The following is a 19996-nucleotide window of genomic DNA, read 5'->3' as shown; positions in this document are numbered from 1 at the left end:
ACTAAGATCAAGGACTGAGTCCATCAAAAGATAGGTCTCCTCCCATTATTATATCATGAGGGGTGCCAGCGGCTTGCAACATCCCTTCAAGATCTATAAAAAAGCCCTTATCAACGTTAGGTGCTAAAACAATAGTCAAGTCAAGTTAGTTTTATTTGTATAGCACCTTTCACAACACACAACGTTTCAAAGCAGCTTTACAGAAGATCAGGTATTAACAGAAGAGAAAACTGTAATGTCTATAATGTTGATGAGTCCTCATTGTGTAATTAGATAGAAAACAATTGTGAATTGTGTATAAAAATAGGTAATTAAATAATAATTGTATTTATAACCCCAGTGAGCAAGACGATGCAGGAATGGAGCTGGATCCAGCCGGTTCTGGTGACCTCAGGATAGGAGTCCCAAGATTAAGACAGGGAAACAAATAAAATAATATTAGCATAGATGCCATTCAATTAATTGAAGATTAATAGATCATGATCAATGTTTCTGGTTCCTGGTTCCGGCAGACCATACTAAAGCAGCCTAATTGTGGGTTGAAGGATAAATTAGGTGTATGACTGGCTAAATAGATGAGTCTTTAGTCTAGACTTAAACTGAGGGAGTGTGTCTGCATCTCATTTCTGATAAAATGGGGGGCTAATATGATCATATTTCTTGGTTCTCGTTAGCACTCTGGCTGCTGCATTTTGAACCAATTGAAGTTTATTTATTGATCTCTGCTGGACATCCTCCCAGTAATGCATTACAATAATCTAGTCTTGAGGTCATGAATGCATTAATTTGTTTTTCGGCATCAGCAACAGAGAGCACATGCCATAATTTAGCAATATTTCTTAGGTGGAAGAATGCTGTTCTACAAAAATTGGTAATTTGATTTTCAAAGGACAGATTGGTATCAAATATAACACCTAAGTTCTTTACTGTTGAAGATGATGTAACAGTACATCCATCGAGAGTCAAATTATATTTTAGTGGCTTATTTTTAGAGTTTACTGGTCCAATAATTAGTACCTCTGTTTAGTCAGAATTGAGTAGAAGGACATTTCTGGCCATCCAATCTTTTATTTCATTGATACACTGCTAATTTGGAGAATTGTGAAATCTCATCAGGTTTTGAAGAAATATAAAGTTGGATATCGTCGGCATAGCAGTGGAAACTTATTCCACGATTCCTGATAATATCTCCCAGGGGAAGCATATACAAGGAAAAAGCAGAGGCCCTAAAACTGATCCCTGTGGCACTCCATACTTCTGTTTGGTTTGACAATTCCTAATTTACGTAGAGTGGTAGCGGTCTGCTAAACAGGACCTAAACCATGCTAATGCAACTCCACAAATGCCAACATAATTATCTAGGCTATTCAAGAGAATGTCGTGATCTATCCTGTCGAATGCAGCACTAAGATCTAAAAGCACTAGAAGTGAAATGCAGCCGCGATCAGATGATAAGAGCAAGTCATTTGTAACTCTAATAAGTGCAGTCTCTGTACTATGAGGCCTAAATCCTGACTGAAATTCTTCGTATATACTATTTCTCTTTAGAAATTAACATATTTGTGTGGATACTACCTTTTCTAATATTTTCGACATAAATGGGAGAATTGAAATTGGTCTATAATCAGCCAGTTCTCCAGGATCAAGTTGTGGCTTCTTAATAAGCGGTTTGATAACTGCCATTTTAAAGTTTCTTGGGACATGTCCTAAGGATAGTGAGTTCAGCTTCTAGGATTTGATGTTAATATCCCTAATAATCAGCACTTCCTTGTTTTAAATGGGGAGAGGGGTAAAAATGTCATCAGGGTCTTCAGGTGGGCACCCTCCTTCAGCGGTGTTTCGTTGATAGGCCCACGACACCTCCAGAGGGCTCAACGGCAACACCTGGCGTCCCAGATGAGCCCCCTTCTGCTTTTACTCCCCTTTAATGTTCTTTGCAGCCCAGTTGGGGTCCTTCCTCTTTATCCAGATCCACCTGCTGCTTCGCTCTGCTGCCTCCGACAGTGATTTGATGGCTTTCCTGAAGGCCTGTCCCCGAACTCCCACCCCCTTCAGGAGCCTGCCTATAGATGTGGCCACAAATCCTCTACATCCAACTTCCACCGGAAGTACCTGTGTACGCCAGCCTTGTTGTTTTGCCTCAAGAGCTATATCGGTGTACTTCAGCTTTTTCCGTTCATACGCTTCTCCCACTGCAGCCTCCCATGGTACAGTTAGTTCCACGATGAACAGGGACTTCTGTGAAGTTGACCACAATACAAGATCCGGCCTGAGATTCGTGTTTAAAATCTCAGGTGGAAACTTGAGTTGCTTATCTAGATCCACTTGCATTTTCCAGTCCCGTGCGGTGTCCAAGAGGGTGCTATCCACTCTTGCAGCTGGTTTCATTGGGCCCTGCCCTGCTCTCACAAAGGGGATAGTGGATGAGTGTCCAGATGTTGGGTGAGGGAGGGTATTGATGGAAGATCGCCTTCCTTCCAGAATAAATGCCAGTTTGTCGAAATTGGTCGATGTTTGAGGCATCCTTCTCCTTGGGAATTACTACTCCCCCTGCTCTACGCCAAGCTTTTGGGATGTTTTGTTTCTTCCATGTCACCTTCATTAGCCTCCACAGAAACCGCACAACACCTGGGGTGTTCTTATTCAACCAGTAAGGAACTCCATTTGGTCCTGGTGCAGAAGCTGCCCTTGCCTTCCTCACTATGTTGTCGATCTCAGTCCACTTTGGGGGGCTGTCGTCGAACTGGTGTTCTGGTTGGGGAATTGGCGGCATGTCTGATGGTAGCTCTCTTTGTTCGAATCTTTGCTCATCTGAATGTGTTACCTACCTATGTGTATTTTGTTATTTTTGTTATATTTTTCTGGGCTTTGGAGTTTATTGAGTGTATGAGATAGATCTGGAAGATTATTAGTGAAGCTATCTTTAATGTCGAAAGAACAGTTCTACTTGAACGATAGTGTGGTGTAGATTGAGTAACATTAGCTGATCTCAGCATAAAAGAGATGAGGTAAAGATCCGAGATGTCATCGCTCTGCTGCAGAATTTCTATATTATCAACATCAACCCCATATGGCAGAATTAAATCTAGCGTATGATTATGGCAATGAGTTGGTCCGGTTACATTTTGTCTGACTGGAAGAGAGTTGAGAATATCGATAAATGCTAATCCCAATGTGTCATTGTCACGATTCACTGTTGACTGGACTGTGTTTCTCCCCTGTCATCTGTTCCCGGACTACACTTCCCATAATTCCCTGCTCTCATCTCTGCCAGCTGTCCTTCATTGTCCTCACCTGTGTTTCATTTAGTCATTATCCTTTGTGTATTTAAGCCCTGTTCTTTGATCATTCGTTGTCAGTTGTTGCATGTGTTTGACCTCTTGTGTGTTTCCTGTATTTTTCCCACCGTGGATGTTTTCTTTGTTTCTGCGGTTGCCCGTTATTTTTATTTTGTTTATCTTTCCATTAAAATCCATAGCCGTACCTAGATCCAGCTCTCTTGACTTTTTTTTCTAGCGTTACAGAACAACTGACCGTAAAATGAATCTAGCGGCGTACTTCACTGAACTAAGCCAGGCGGATTAAACAATTCGAGAGTTCTCCCATTTCTTCTCCACCATTGCCATCCACACCGGTTTTGATGACGAGACCCTGAAAACCATCTATCTAATCGGACTACCAACATGCCGGTGAGGGGAATTGCCAGAGACTGGAGATTGCACATGGAAGTAGTTTTGGAGACACTCGCTGCAGAGGAACCACCTCTCTCAATCCCGGTTTCAGGTTCTGAGCATTCCACGCCTGCCACGCCCAATGAGCCAGCGCCCTCCAGAGCCTTCCACGGCTCCACCTCCCGAGCCTTCCACGGCTCCACCTCCCGAGCCTTCCACGGCTCTGTCTCCCGAGCCTTCCACGGCTCCACCTTCCAGGGCTCCGCCTCCCGAGCCTTCCACAGCTCCGCCATCCACTGCTCCATCTCCTGAGCCTTCCATGGCTCCGCCCCCAGTGACTATTCCTCCTTTAGCGGCTCCATCCGCCTTACTAGTGGCGACTCCTACAGCGGTTCCACCTCCTGACCCAGTCCCTGTCCTATGGCCGCCTCCCAGGCCGCCTGATCCAGTTCTTGTCCTGTGGCCGCCTCCCAGGCCTCCTGACCCAGTCCCCGTCCTGTGGCCGCCTCCCAGGCTGCCTGATCCAGTTCTTGTTCTGTGGCCGCCTCCCAGGCCTCCTGACCCAGTCCCCGTCCTGTGGCCACCTCCCAGGCCTCCTGACCCAGTCCCCGTCCTGTGGCTGCCTCCCAGGCCTCCTGACCCAGTCCCCGTCCTGTGACCGCCTCCCAGGCCTCCTGACCCAGTCCGCGTCCGGTGGCCGCCTCCCAGGCCTCCTGACCCAGTCCCCGTCCTGTGGCCGCCTCTCAGGCCCCCTGACCCAGTCCCCATCCTGTGGCCGCATCTCAAGCCTCCAGTTGTTGTATGTGTTTGACCTCTCGTGTGTTTCCTGTATTTTTCCCACCGTGGATGTTTCTTTGTTCCTGCGTTTGCCCGTTATTTTTATTTTGTTTATCTTTCCATTAAAATACATAGCCGCACTTAGATCCAGCTCTCTTTACTTTTTTCCTAGCGTTACAGTCATTTTCATTATCTAAGTGAATGTTGAAGTCACCAACAATTAAAGCTCTAACTAAAGTAACTACAAGATCTGATATAAAATTAGCAAATTCACCAAGGAAATCAGAAAAAGGCCCGGGTGATCTATACACTGTAACAAGGGTAAAAGACGACATCGTTTTTTTTATTTATATCTGATGGTGTCAGTTTAAGCATTATTAGTTCAAAAGACTTACATTTATATCCTGTCCTCTGAGTAACACCAAAAACTTCTCTGAATGGTCGAGGAAGAGGTGTTGCTACAATTTACAGTGGAGACAGACACTACTCCACGTCCAGCCATTCAATGACACTAATCTACTCTAAACCTCGTCATCACTATGAGCAGTGAGGGGACCAGAGAATATTACAGTGTCTGACATCGTTTTTGCAAATTCGCACACCTCTTTAACGTTATCTTTAGTGGACATGGTTAGTGCCGACATGAATATAATTAAAATATATATTTAAATCTACGTTTAGCATTAGCTAGCACTTGTAAATTTGATTTTATGTCAGACATTCTGGCACTGAAATGCAATTAACAATAGTGGCTGAAGTCTCTATTTCCATGTGCCTTACAATAGAATCACCAATAACAAGGGCTCTTTCAACATGATTCTCAGTGGGTGCATCACTGAGTGGGGAGAATCAATTGGAAATCCTAACAGGAACAGGAGAGTGGTGTCTCTTTGCTGAGCGAGTATGTTGCCGAGACGTCACCCAAATGCCCTGCTGCAAGGGGTCTACAGCTGGAATCAAAGTGTGTATGTTGCTCTCTGTACTACTCGCATCCGAAACAGTATCTACCTGCTTCTTTTTCTCACTGACATCCACTAGCATTTGGATTCGTGTCTCTAACTCATTAACCTTCTCCATCATCACTAATTCCTTACATTTATCACATGTGAATCCCTCACTGCGGATGAAGGAGGCTGTTGTAAACATGTGATATGCAATGCGGGAAGAAATAACATGAGCGTATGCCATGACTTACAGCAGTTGTTTGTTGTTGTTGGTTGTTCCTGAGCGGTTAGGGTTTGAGATTGATGTGAATGCAGGAAGAAATAACATGAGCGTGTTCTTGATAAGCGGTGCTTTGCGAACGATGCAATAATCCATGTAACACAGAGGAGAAAAACGTTTTTTATAGTTTAATCGCTATAAAAATAGAAAGCAGATGCAGGTGGAATATGCGCGCAGTTGAATGCGCGATAAGAGAATAAAGCTGCGTTAACACTGCCAGCGACACGCAGCGACAAATCGACTTCATACCATTCATTTTCAATGAGAGCTGGTGATTTCTGGCAACATGAGCGGCGGCGACCGTTGGCGATCGGATGTGGGCGTGTCCAGCGACAAGACAAAGTCTATTAAAACTTATGCAAATGAAGAGCAACTTTCGGGAGCGATAGCCAATATGAGAGAAGATGGTAGAGCTCATGTGATCCTAATATTTTAATAATAACATTAATTGTAAAGAAAATGTGCTGTTTAGACTCTCTGTTTAGACACCACTAGCGACCTAACTGCCAGCCACTTGCAACATGCAGCGACAAAGTAGCTGGCAGTGTTAGCGCAGCTTAGTGTGGGGGAAAACCTGATGCATGCAGAAAAATGGCAGATGTTCAGGATTAAAGGCTGAAAACAGATATGTAAGCGATGCTAATAAACTAGCAGGCTACAAACACAGACTCAAGCTAGGTGCCAGCAGCAACAGGTAAAATACATGCAGATGAAACAGTAGAAAAGAGGAAAAACCTGAAACACGGTAAAATGACCAATAATAATGACTGTTCCTAATTTATCTTTACTCAGTTTGTGACATTTGAATTGTAGATGTTTACTTACCAGCGTAATGACTCCCCTGCTCTTATTTTAGCCAGCACTAAAGAAAGCATGCCCACCCCATATACTCCCAAATATTTCAGCCATTTATTGAAGAAACACTATATCATATTTCTTACACTTAAGAAGAGAAGTAAACTTCCTTCTATTTATAGGGTGCCCCAACCCATTCACATTCCACATGGAGAGAGACAATCAACTCATATTAACATTTGACATTTTGACAAATAAGAAAACATAGATTGTGTGTCAAAATCAAGATTAGAAAGACAACATTAGTGCATCCATCAAACCCCGAACATCCCCCCAAAACCAAACAAACAGAAAAACGTGTGCATTAACCCACGCACGACAGTGCCAACCGGCGTCCATCCCTCTAAACTCAAACAGTCCATGTACACCTACGAGAGCCCCTGTGACAAATTTGCTGTCGGATTACTCAAGTCTGGTGTTTCTATACAAATTTTGTGAGACAGATTTAAATGGCAAAAGATAATAATAAACACAAAGAGCGTGTAGATTCATCCATAAAACTGCCCTGAAGGTGTGTTACTCTATAAAATAACCTCCAGCCACTAGGCAGAACCAGCACAAGAAGAGCTTGCCGATTCCCCAAACAGTCAAGCGGATGTTCAATGAGCCAGTCTACTCGGCTGCAATATGAGTGCAACAAATGGCTTAATCACTCCAATGTCTTGCAAGAAATACTCCACAAAACACACTCCAGCCAATAGGAGGAATAAGTACAAAGAGCATGTAGAGTCATTCATACAGCTGTTCTGAATGTGTGTTACTCTACAAAATAAACACCAGCCACTAGGCAGAACCAGCAAAAAAAAGAAGAGTCAAGTGAATGTTCAGTGAGCCAGTCCACTCGGCTGCAACGTGAGTACCACAAGATAACTTACTCACTCCATTGACTTTATGAAGGACATCACTTGCTGTGGGCATGTGAATGTTGCACGGCCATCCTTAGCATCTATTTTCAATTTAGTTTTGTGCATTCCTTGAATCGATCACATTTCTCTCTTGAATTCCCAAAGTCTGGGAACAATAAATGCTGTGGTTCTTTCAAGAAAGCCTTCCTTTACTCCTCGCCTCACATAACACAAGATCTTATTGGGTGATCTCAGAAATTTGGCCAGAATTTAATTGCGAATTCTCCCTCAGCAGATCGCCGAGCCGGAACCCTGTGAACTTGCTCGATTTCCAGCTTATGGCCTGTTATGTCGAGCAAATTAGGAAGGAGCCCATCCAGGAATTTCACCATATCCTGACCCTCTTCTGCCTCAGGAATTACAACAATATGGACATTATTCCACCAGCTACGGTCCTCCATGTTCTCCAACTTCTACCAGACATGCTCCAAATCCACCTTGGATGCTAGCGGATAAGCAGATAATTCCCTCTCCGATGACTCCAAGTAATCGATCCATTTCTCGACATCCCCCTCTCTTGTAACTAACGCAGAGAACTTCGTCTCCATGGCAGTGATTGATCGACGTATCACAGCAAGATACTTCAAGTCAGCAACAACCTTCGTCAGCATTGCTGACATGTTCCGCATTTCTCGCCTCATTTCCCACATCTCTGTGACCAAATCGGCTCCCTGGCTCGGGGGTGTCAACTTAAGCACGTAAGTGTCTTTTAATATCTCCAGAGCCCAAGGATTTTGAATTCTTTGACATATTGTCCTCCTAGAACAGTTATGGATCAGAGTGTATAGAATCTCACCAGTTCATGACATTAATAGTGTTAAAACTAGCAAAGTGAACTACCACTTGGGTTGCGAGTTCGAAACCAGGGTGTGCTGAGTGACTCCAGCCAGGTCTCCTAATCAACCAAATTGTCCCAGAGTCACATGGGGTAACCTCCTCATGGTTGCTATAATGTGTGGTTCTTGCTCTCGGTGGGGCATGTGGTGAGATGTGCGTGGATGCCGTGGTGAATAACGTGGGCCTCCACATGCTCTATGTCTCCACGGTAATGTGCTCAACAAGCCACGTGATAAAATGCGCGGACTGACGGTCTCAGATGCGGAGGCAACTGAGATTAGTCACTACACCACCATGAGGACTTGGTGCACACTGGGAATTGGGCATTCCAAATTAGGGAGAAAAGAGGAGGAAAAAAAAAACTAGCAAAATGCACAGAGCTCGCCGTTCACACGTCCGAACCTCGCATGGCATCACGTGACACCCCCACATATGTTTTTGAACAAAATGAATTCTGTTTGGTCAGAATTGATCGAGGCATGTCTCCCTCCGTGGATCACTGAGCCGGGACCCTGTGAGCTCGCTCGATTTCCATCTTATGGCCTGTTATGTCGAGCAGACTCGGGAAGAGCTGGTCTATATCATGAACTGCTTGAATGTTAATGTTTGATTATTATCAGATCAGTCTGTAGAGAGTAAAATGTGGACTTTTTTTCCTTCAACACTTATTCAGACTTGATGTATGCTTGAAGTTGTGGTCTTGCTCTCCCTTTAGGCAGTTTTTCCTTTGATATAGTTTTTTGTTATGTTTGTAACATCTGTTTTGTCAGTTCTGTGCATGCGTGCGTGTGTGTGTGTGTGTGTGTGTGTGTGTGTTTGGGTGGTTTACGAGGACATATTTTTATGTTACAAGGTAATTACAAGGGTATTGTGCTATAAATGTGGTTTATGAGGACATTTCTAGTATCCCCATAATTCAAATCGCTTAAAAAAAACTTACTAAACTATTTTTTTTTAAATGTAAAAATGCAGAAGGTTTTTTGTGAGGGTTAGGTTTAAGGGTAGGGTTAGGGTTATAAATTTAGCCAAAGGTGTGCATTTTCGGGGGAATTTTGATATTTCAACCTCAGTTCCTATAATACATCTATAATACACTGTGTACACACAATAGTTAGACTCGGGACCTTCAGGACAAAAATGTCCCCATTGAAACCCATTAAAAATGCAATATTTCAATGCAGTGCTATTAAATCATAAAATCATGAATTCTATGATATTATGCTTTCATTCCGGAGACCTGTCTTCAAAATTTACACTTTTGATATTTTCCACCAGGTGGCACCATTTTTCTCATGTTTAGCCTATGGAGCAAATACATGCTTTTCCCCTATTCTCTGTTTGCTATATTATAGAGCACCGCAGGCCAATTGAATAAATTATGCAGCTAAAATTGTGTGGTGTGTTGATTTGGATGTCAGAGTGTATGTGTGTGTGTAAAAACAACAGTGGCAGTGTGTAATCAAACTGGCATTTAAAGGGTTAAAATACTAAAAATGAATGAAAATTTGGTGGTTATGATCAGGATTGGTGTTGGTTAAAAAATAACTAATTGAAAGTGGAAAATAATATGAATATATAATTTTATTATGGCAGTATGACATTTTTGTCATCTAAGGACATCTGAGTAACTTTTTTAAGTTGAAGCACAAGGGTTAAACGATGCCATAAACGGTATAAATCTATATACACTCAAAAACATTGAGTTTATGAAAATCATAATTAATTATAATACTATGACAGCATTTATTGCCAGTTTGTAATAAAAAGCAGCATAATGTAGTATTTTTGTATAGTTAAAATAGCTGGAAGAGGCTTATCCCTGAAGGGGTCCACATTCAAGGTTGAAAATGACGGCGCCCTGGTTTCTCTGAAAAATAAGGTGGATACAGAATAATCTGACCATTTCTACTATATTAAGAGTAGCATGACAGCAGGCTGTGCCATTCTCACCCAAAGCATACAGAAACACAAACAATTCTGCCCCTAATAAAGTGTTTTCAAAAGTTAGTATACTTGTTGACCAATTGGACAGAAGTGTCAGTGAAATATTTCCAGTCATGCAAGTGCAGCTCCTATCTACCAGAATGGAGAAAGACCAAAATCTCAAAAACGGTTGTTCAAGATTACGATCAAAGAACATATTTCAAACCAGAAATTAAATCTGACACCACTGCAATCATAAATTGTGTTTCTTGACCTCATATAACGCTAAAATAACCACAAAATAAAACGTAATTTTCCCGGGTTGTATAACTAATGCGCATGCGCATTTCAGAGTAGATTGACAGGTGATGTTTGAATCTAAAAGTTGATTGGCTCTTTTACCTGTGAGGCGGGACTTCCTTTCTACATCCGTAGAGCCATCCAATTTCGCCCATTAATTTCAATAGAAGTGGTCCGTCTCTGCTAAACAGTCTCTGAAACTACTGACCAATCAGAGTAGTCTGAAACTGCCATTTGATTGGCTCTGGCAGTGAATGGCGAGATGAGAGATCAAACCAGTGAAACTGCGGCATTCCTGTTTATCGGACATTAATACCAACGCGTCGTTGAAGAGATATCTTACAACGTTATCTAAAAGTATATTTTATTCGCTTGTGAATTAAGGTAAGAGGAATTCATAACCGTATAAAAGCAAAGAAGTTCAAAACTTGTCGAATATTTTATATGTATGTATCATTATAATTACTGAAAATAAGCAAGCAGTAACAGAATCTTGAATTATTTATTTTAAAATAAAAACAAAAACAAATGTTTGTTCATGTTGTCAGTTACATTTTGTGAGGGTGATGCAATAACCCAGTGTCAAATTAATGAATGCATGTGACGTATCACTGCCTGAGTTTAGCTGGTGTTGTGCAAATGTTGGAGGGTCTCATACGAAACATTCACCCTCGTCTTTGGTTATATTGTGTTGTCAGAGCGCTGATGACTTTGTGTTACATGTTCAGGTCTCGTGCTGATGAGCGTGACGCGACACGACACTTCTTCAATTTTCTTCTGAAGGAACTTCACGAGCGCTGTTTCCGGTCTCTCAGTGTTCACCATGGCAACCGTCGCTCAAACTAAAGAGCTGTTCCGCCGCGCGGAGGCGGTGTGTTTCGATGTTGACAGCACCGTGATCCGCGAGGAGGGCATCGACGAGCTCGCCAAATTCTGCGGCGTCGGTGACGCAGTCACTGAAATGTAACAATCGAAATCAATACATAAAGTCTGTCTGATGTGTCTTGCTTCAGTTTTGTTTTTAAATGTGAACATTTTGTATGATGTCATCAGGACCCGTAAGGCCATGGGGGGATCTGTGTCATTTAAAACAGCTCTGAGTGAGCGCCTGTCCATTATAAAGTGCTCAAGGGAACAAGTCAACAAACTGATAACTGATCACCCCCCTCAACTCACGCCAGGGATTAAGTAAGTAGCTGTTCATCTTTGCTTTTGGGAATCATGTGCAGACAACTATAAAAATGCTGCCTTTATTTACAAGTGAATACATGTTTTCTTTTGTTTGCTTTGCACTACTGGAGTGTACTTTACAGTGGTTTACTAGTCTGGTCCACTCTATTGTAGTCTTATGAAGCCCTTTTGAGATTTAATCACATGCTGGATATGAATTATCGGTATCAACGATCAAATACATTTTCATGTCAGCAATGGAATTACTACCAGTGAAAATGCTCATTGATTATATCAGTGATTATACAACTAGATAGATCAAGTTTGTCAAAACAAACTTTCATGTTGGCTTGGCAAAACCTGGCCTGAAAGTTTAAGATGGATAGATAAAAAGAAAGAAAATAACAAAGAGAGAATAATAGATGGATGAAATAGAGGAAATAAAGAAAAAGAGAATAATAGGTCAGATAGAGGGCTAAAAGAAAGAATAATAAATATAAAAAGTTGAGGTAAGAAAGAAAAAAAGAGAATAATATATAGATAATAAAGAAAATAGAGGTGAAAAAGCAGAAGAGAGAATAATGGATAGACAGAAAACAGAAAGTTACATTTTTATATATCAGTAATTAAACGTGCACTAGTAAAAACTTTAATTCTAAATTCAAACGTAACATGTCGTCATTACTCGCAGAAATACCCATTCAAGGACCTATGAAATCTGTTTTCTTTTATCTGTATTCATAGTTATAAGCAAATGAAAACAGAACAATTACTTTTCCACATACCTTTACAATTACATTAATAAAAAGTAAATGAAGAACGTCTAAACTGATCATCACAGCGCAATCCAAAACCCAGAATTGTTTTTTATTTTATTATTATTGTCAAATACAGTGCTGCACAGTGAAAGCAGTCATGACAATTTGGCTTGAGATATTGTTATATCTCAATATAACAATATCTCAATAGCATTATTGCGACTACTACATTGAATATTACATTTTACTAAACAGAAGTTATGTATTTCTTCAATTTCACACGTGTAGTTAAAAGGAGCTTTTATTTTGGTGCAAAACCGGATGTTTTTGACAGCTTCACTTCTCCCCAGAAAAGTAGTTTGCTTTATGGGCTAGTGTGCACACTAAACCACAAAGCGCTATGATTTAATCATATAAATATAGATTCTGCATGTGCTACACGCTTCACAGTGAATAAAGTGCTCTGCTCTTTGTCATTAATACACAGAGCGCACGTGGTGTTAATCCGCTCACATTCACTTACTGTTGAAGCTCACTGCTCACGCAGACTGTAATTCTCTGGTTTAATCATCACACTACCACATATCAGCATTTTAATTTGATTCATTGACATTCCTAAATGTATTCCTTGACATTCCTTGTTTTATATTTAATTCTGTTTTTAAGACAGAAATCATAGGGCACTAGCATTCTTTATAAAAAAGAAACTAGTAAAAAACTTCATGTGTGATGTCTGCAAAATGTATTGACAATGAGGCATTTTCACAGTGATCTCTCATTCACTCAAAACGCAATTACAGATGTCTAGAATTCATTTCTTACTAGTTGGAATTCCAATTTCACAAATAAGAATGTTTTTCTCACTAAAAATATCATCTTTGAAATCGGTTACATTGTTGCTAGTAAAAATGTCCATTGCCCATACCAATAATTGAATTACAACTAGCAAAAATGCAAAAACAATATAATTTAAGATATCTGAAATGAACATTGCCACTAGTAAAAACTAATTACAGATATGAAAAATTAGCATTTTTACTAGTTGCAATGATATCAATAATTATTATTTTTACTAGTAAGAAGTACATAGCTGACATGTAAAATTTGAATTAGTAAGAAATAAACGATATCATCTGTAATTGCATTTTGAACAGGAGTGAATGACAGATTATTATGAAATTCTACTAGTAAAATTCAAGAATTATGTTTTTTACTACTTGATATTACATTTTTGGGTAATTCCACAAGTAATGACTTAGTTTTTGTTATCAAGAGTTAATATATTTACTGTACTAATGCAAACCTAATTACTGGTATCAAAGTTAGCATTTTCACTTGTAGTAATTCCATTTTTTATATCAAGAATGGGCATTTTACCTATTGAAAATTGAATTCTATATATCTCTTAATTCATATCCTGTGCATGATTAAATGTCAAAAAGGCTTGCCATTGCTAGTCTTCTCTTCACATTGGTGATCTGTTCTCTCCTCAAGGGAGCTTGTTGAGAAGCTTTATCAGCGTAACGTGAAGGTGTTCCTCATCTCAGGCGGCTTCCGCTGCATTGTTGAACACGTGGCGTCGCAGCTCAACATTCCTCTGCACCACGTCTATGCAAACCGCTTGAAGTTTTACTTTAATGGTAAGACCTGTTCTGTTGGGCTGCCCCTGAAAAGTCAACCAAATGTTAATCGATGAGAAGAGTTTTAGTTGACTAAGTTTTGATTGGTCTGAAAAAAAGAAAACCCCACAGGAAATGAAGTTCAAACCGACGAACACCGGTATTACCACTGGTTGGACACTAGGTGGTACTTTGGGGTAATTTTCATTAAGCAGGGTTAGGGTTAAGCCTACACAATAAAGCAAGACACCTTCATTTCAAACTTTGAACTTTATTTTTTATTTATTTTAACTAACAATTCAAATTAAATAAAAAAAAAAATAAGTGTAATTAAAATGTGTTTTGGTCAACATTTTTAAAGATGGTTTTACAACAGTTGTGAACATCTCTCTGGCAAAGAATCTACTTCATCTGTGCATTCTCTGCCGGTCGGGGATTTCGTTGTCCGGGAAAATACATCATGTGTGTGAATAAATTCATTTTGGTCCCTCCTTCACTATATATATATATATATATATATATATATATATAGCAATATCCAATTACATCAGCAACCCCCGTGCTGAGGAATCGATGAATATTCTTGATTTAGTGATTTTGCATTGAAAATTACATTAATTTATTTAAAAAATGAAAAACGTAAATCAAATACATTTCTATATTCAAATTGCACTCCAAACGAAAAAGCAATTCAAATAACGAACTGATAAAAAAATTATATTTATATAAGTAACCACCTTTCCATTTACCGTCAGGCAAGAATCCGTCTAAACATGCAGGTGGAAAATGACTTGAAGACAATTATAAATATAAACATAATGATGATAATAATCACTGAAATATAAATCATGGTTGGAGGTGAACGTGCTTTTGTATTATTTTACAGACTGCAGAGTTGCGTTCACAATAAACTGTTCTGTGGAAATAAAGTGAACTGAACTCAAAGCACCTCCTGAACTGAGATGTCTGAGGTCATTTGCTGCACTCATACATGTTACTGTTCTTGCAACAAAAATTCAGATGACAGAAATGAAGAAAGAGAGAAACTTTTACATGCGTGTGTTCCATGAGACCGCACACCTCCGTACAAACATACATGCACATAAATGCTTTAATCTGTTCTTAATAAAATAATAACGTGTTTCTTCAAGCATGTGTCTGTATGTCTACAGGCAAATTATTCAGGATCGTTCCCGCTTTTGCCGGTGTCACTGCGACTCGCTTCGTGTGTGCGCTTGTAAACTTTATATTTTAAAGGCTCATTATTACAGTTTAGTATTTATCTGTAATGTAGAACAGTGTTAAAAATATTACTGATAACATTCTTTCTCAGACCTGGAACTCAACCCTTCTCTGATGCCCCTAATATATATATATATATATATATATATATATATAATTCAATTAATTTCATAAACGTACAACTAGTTCGACTAATGACTTAAACTAACGACTACTAGTCCACTAGGAAAATCATTGGTTGGGGGCAGCCCTAACTGCTCTGTGAGCTCATCAGAACTGTTTACAAAAGACGTGTGGCTCATGTGTTGTTGTGTGTCAGTATGGAAGCCCAAACCTGCATAAATAATAAATAAATAAACGTAATAATAATTTAAAAAAAAGTAATAAATGTCTTGATAAAACAAATATAATTAGTTTTTAATTAAATTTATTCCTGATTTTATTATTGTATGACTTTATTCCTTTATTATTTTCTATATTTGTTTTTAACTTTATTTTTATTCTTTTTAACTTTTAATTATTTATTCATTTATTTTGTATATTTATATATTCCCACATATATTTATTTCCATATTTATATATTCCCATATATATATATATATATATATATATTTATTTATTTATACATGTATTTATTTTTACTTTTCTGTGTGCATATGGAAATGAGGGAGGCGGTCCTTGCGTAGCTTCAGTGCATCATTGGTTGAGAGCTCAATAGTACTTATCGGAAGCAGATGGACGTCCCACCTTAGCACCCTCTGACTCGCACAGATTTTTAATATGCAGGGAACGTTTTGCAGAGAGTTTAACAATCCAGGATGTGCTTCGACATTCATACCAGCATACAGCTCTCCTAAAACATCAATAAGCATCACTACTCTAAATGAAACATACTCATTTGATGCGTGGTTATCGACTTCATTCGCATGTCGTGTAACTCTCTAGATATATGTGAAGAGTCAGCTATAGATTTTTTTATAAATTTTTTTTATTGCAGAACTTGTATATACATACATACGAAATGAAGCATGGTTGTTTTACAATGAACAATCATAAGAACAGAAAACAATATTATGGATTTGCGGACATCAAAATATGAAGTTATATACACAGAAATAATATAATTTATGAAACTTGCTCATTTTGTGGATTTGTTGAAGAAACAGCTCCCCATTTATTTTGTGATTGTAGTATAACCAATAAATCTTGGATTGACTTAAGCTCTTATGTTTTTAGCCCCACAAACAGCTATAGATTACACGATATAGCTATGACCTAACGTCACATCAAAACAAGTCAAGAGTAATCGAGCATACGCTTCAATCTACAATAAGCCAATGGTAAGCAGGACCCGCCCACATCATTATCATACAAGAGACAGAAATGTAAGAATAAATACAAAAATAAATAAATGTGGGAATATTTAAATATAGAAATAAATACATGTGGGTATAAATAAATATAAAAATAAATGAATGCAAAAATAAATTATAATACAAATAAAACAAAAGAATAAAATAAGTTTTAAAGAATAAAAATAAAAAGAGAAAATAATAAAGGAAAAAAAGTCATACAAAAATAAATTCAGGAATAACTTTCATTAAAAATTAATTATATTTGTTTTATCAAGACATTTATTCCTTTTATTTATTTTCGTATTATTAAATGTATTTATTTATTATTTTTGCATGTTTTGTCCTCCATATGTCAGGGGAATACGCAGGATTCGATGAGTCTCAGCCCACAGCGGAGTCGGGCGGGAAAGGGAAAGTCATCAATATGCTGAAGGAACAGTACGGCTTTGACAGTGTGGTGATGATTGGAGACGGAGCTACTGATCTTGAGGCCTGTCCACCTGCTGTGAGTACGCCTCATGATACCTTCAAATAACTTAGAAGTATTGTGGAACAGCAGGTATGGATGCGTGATCCGATATACAGATTGAGTATCGTTCCGAAAAGCCTGATCCAAATCCGATACTGTGTTAGTCATGGTTGTTAGTGTCAGCTCCAAAAATGACATAAAACACCATTAAAATAGTCCACACGACTTGTGCATTATCATCAAAATCTCTTGATAGATTTGTGAATTGCAAAAGTCTGCATGCGCTGCACCCTTCAGTGTTGGGTGAACTTTCCCATTAAAGGCGGGTGCACACTGTACGATTTTGGCCACGATTCTGCCGTCTGAGATCAATTTCAGGAATCCTAAAGGATTTCTCTCGTCGCAGGGCAAAATCAGTAATCTTACAACATTCAGTGTGACATGTTCACAGACGGACGATTAATAGCCTTTGCGATGATCTTCAGCCTCCGTCGAAATTTGGACAGTGTCTGAAATTTACCATCGTAGCCGTATAGTGTGACTTCTATTACGACGGGATGAGATATCCTGCTCCTCTCTCGCACCCCAATTCACTTGGAAAGAAACCTGCTCCATGTTTGCACCACCATAGCAACATTTGTGCCCAGTTATCTACTCGAGTACTTTCAATGATTTTTCTTTTTCATTTTATATAAAAAGTTTGAATAAATAAGCAGAAAATACTTGGAGAAGCAATATTCTCTGAATTAAATGAATACAGAGCTTACAAAATGAAAATAAATAAATGATTGCATTTTCTCATTATTTTTCTTTACATTTATCATGCATTTTCTTTACAATGTTATTATAATTACTATTTTACTTTTAATACATTTACATTAAATGTCTGTAAACTTCTTTAGTTAAGTTTCACACCACTCCAATTTTATTTATAAATAAATAAATACAATAAAATAGAAATATTGAACAATTTATACTGGTAAGTATTTATGGGACGTTTTAATCCAAATCAGCAAATACAGTTGATACAATTATAGAAATCTACGTCATGTTTGTGCATTATTCACCGGGAATTTGCAAGCGTGATATATTATCAGCCTTTATGAATTTTAACAATTTTGAGTGGCCGATAGGTTACTAATATAAAAAGGACAAAGACGTACTATAACCCACCTTTTTGTTTTCTCCAATGTGAACGGAGAAGTTTGTAGAAGTCTTTTTATTTCCACACTGAATATTTGCTTGTGGCAGCTCATTATTACTGTAGGCTTCCTCCCACACTCACGTTCATTCTCAACATCTGTACATTTCTGTATTTGTGATCAAATTATATTATTATAGGCCTATTTGACAAAATCCATCTTTCTTGTAAATGTTAGCTTATGCTCGTGATGGAGTGGTATTGGAGTAATGGAAATGCTGATGTCCCGACTTCCAGAGAAAGAAAAATAATGCTCCTCCGTGGTGGGCAAATTTTGCTGTTTCGCTTCTATTCCGCAACACTCCCGTAACTTGTCATGTTCACTGTTCGGGACGATTGGGACCACAGTCAGCTATGATGTATATCATGCAGTCTGACATAACATTGCACAGTGTGCGATGGCGATATCAATGCGTTCATATCGTAGAGTCTGACAAGAAACAATCGTAAAGGACTATTATAAATCGTACAGTTTGAACCCGCCTCAGACAAGGATCTTGTTGGGATTATTCAGGAATTGAGAAGGTTTGATGAACAAGGGATAAAAGAGATATTTAGTTTATTTGACGCATTGTATTTTCAGAGTGCGTTCATTGGATTCGGTGGAAACGTGGTGCGGCAGCAGGTGAAGGAGAAGTCCTCGTGGTACGTCACGAGTTTTGAGGAGGTGCTAGAAGAACTTGAGAAGATTTAACAATGACTGCTCCCATTCTGAAGTGAACATAAAAGAGTATAACATACTTGATCTATGGTACTAGCGTTGGGCCTTTACTAGTTTACATAATGCACATTTTGTGTGTTTTTAAATATGCTGTTGTTTACATAGAGCGTACTGTGCAGGTAACACTAAACCACAGATCACATGTCAATTTGCATTTGCATGTAGTGTGAGGCTATGATAGAAACTTTATTTTCTTGCTAATTATTATTTAAAAACGAATGTTTTTCTTATAGGTGCAATACGCATATTTGTGCATACATTTGTAATATTGTCACAGATAATATTGTTATAAACATTTTAAATAACAGGTTTTGTGTGATTATTTAACTTTTTATTTTATGAATTTTATGCATGATTCTCATGAAACCTGTTCTGGTCATATTTTAAAACAAAATATAAAAAAAATTTAAATAAAAAATTATACCTGTATATAGAAAATATACACAGTTTGGCACATTTTAGCCCCTAGTACTAATTACTGCAATGCAAAATAAAGATGGTATTTATGATGTTGTCATTACGCAACATAAAAAGAATTCAAATCATAAAGTATACATTGTAATAGTTCTGCCTTATCACTGCCTTTCATTTTTGCTGATTTAATAGTAATACAGCAAAACATGACTCTTTTATCCAAAGCGACTTAACAGTGCACTTATTACAGGGACAATCCCCCCGGAGCAACCTGGAGTTAAGTGCCTTTCTCAAGGACACAATGGTGGTGGCTGTGGGGATCAAACCAGCAACCTTCTGCTTACCAGTCATGTGCTTTAGCCCACTACGCCACCACCATTTCCAATGCAAGGTAATGTAAGATCCAGACTCGTTACAGTAATGAGAATTAGGGGGTAAAACGTGTTTAGGTGTCCTGAAAATAATGTAACAATGCAAAAAATCTTAATGGTCCTAAGTGTAGGCTTTGTTTTCTTGGCAGGTTTCATGTCACCCTTAATGACAAAATATATGTAA

General features: G+C 38.6%; 1 protein-coding gene across 1 annotated transcript; it reads left to right on the top strand.

Annotated features, from left to right (window-relative positions):
- The first annotated feature begins 10740 nt into the window (after window positions 1-10740).
- psph (phosphoserine phosphatase) lies at window positions 10741-19291 on the top strand. Its single transcript, XM_052106879.1, has 6 exons — window positions 10741-10876; window positions 11221-11455; window positions 11546-11680; window positions 13915-14060; window positions 16993-17141; window positions 18890-19291. The coding sequence occupies exons 2-6, from the start codon at window positions 11316-11318 to the stop codon at window positions 18998-19000; spliced, it is 681 nt and encodes a 226-aa protein (XP_051962839.1). The 5' UTR covers window positions 10741-10876; window positions 11221-11315; the 3' UTR covers window positions 19001-19291.
- Window positions 19292-19996: the final 705 nt, after the last annotated feature.

Source organism: Xyrauchen texanus, chromosome 36 (genome assembly GCF_025860055.1).
Source record: "Xyrauchen texanus isolate HMW12.3.18 chromosome 36, RBS_HiC_50CHRs, whole genome shotgun sequence".
NCBI lineage: Eukaryota > Metazoa > Chordata > Actinopteri > Cypriniformes > Catostomidae > Xyrauchen > Xyrauchen texanus.
The sequence above is the reverse complement of the archived record's forward strand: the minus strand, read 5'-3'. Positions and strand labels throughout refer to the sequence as shown.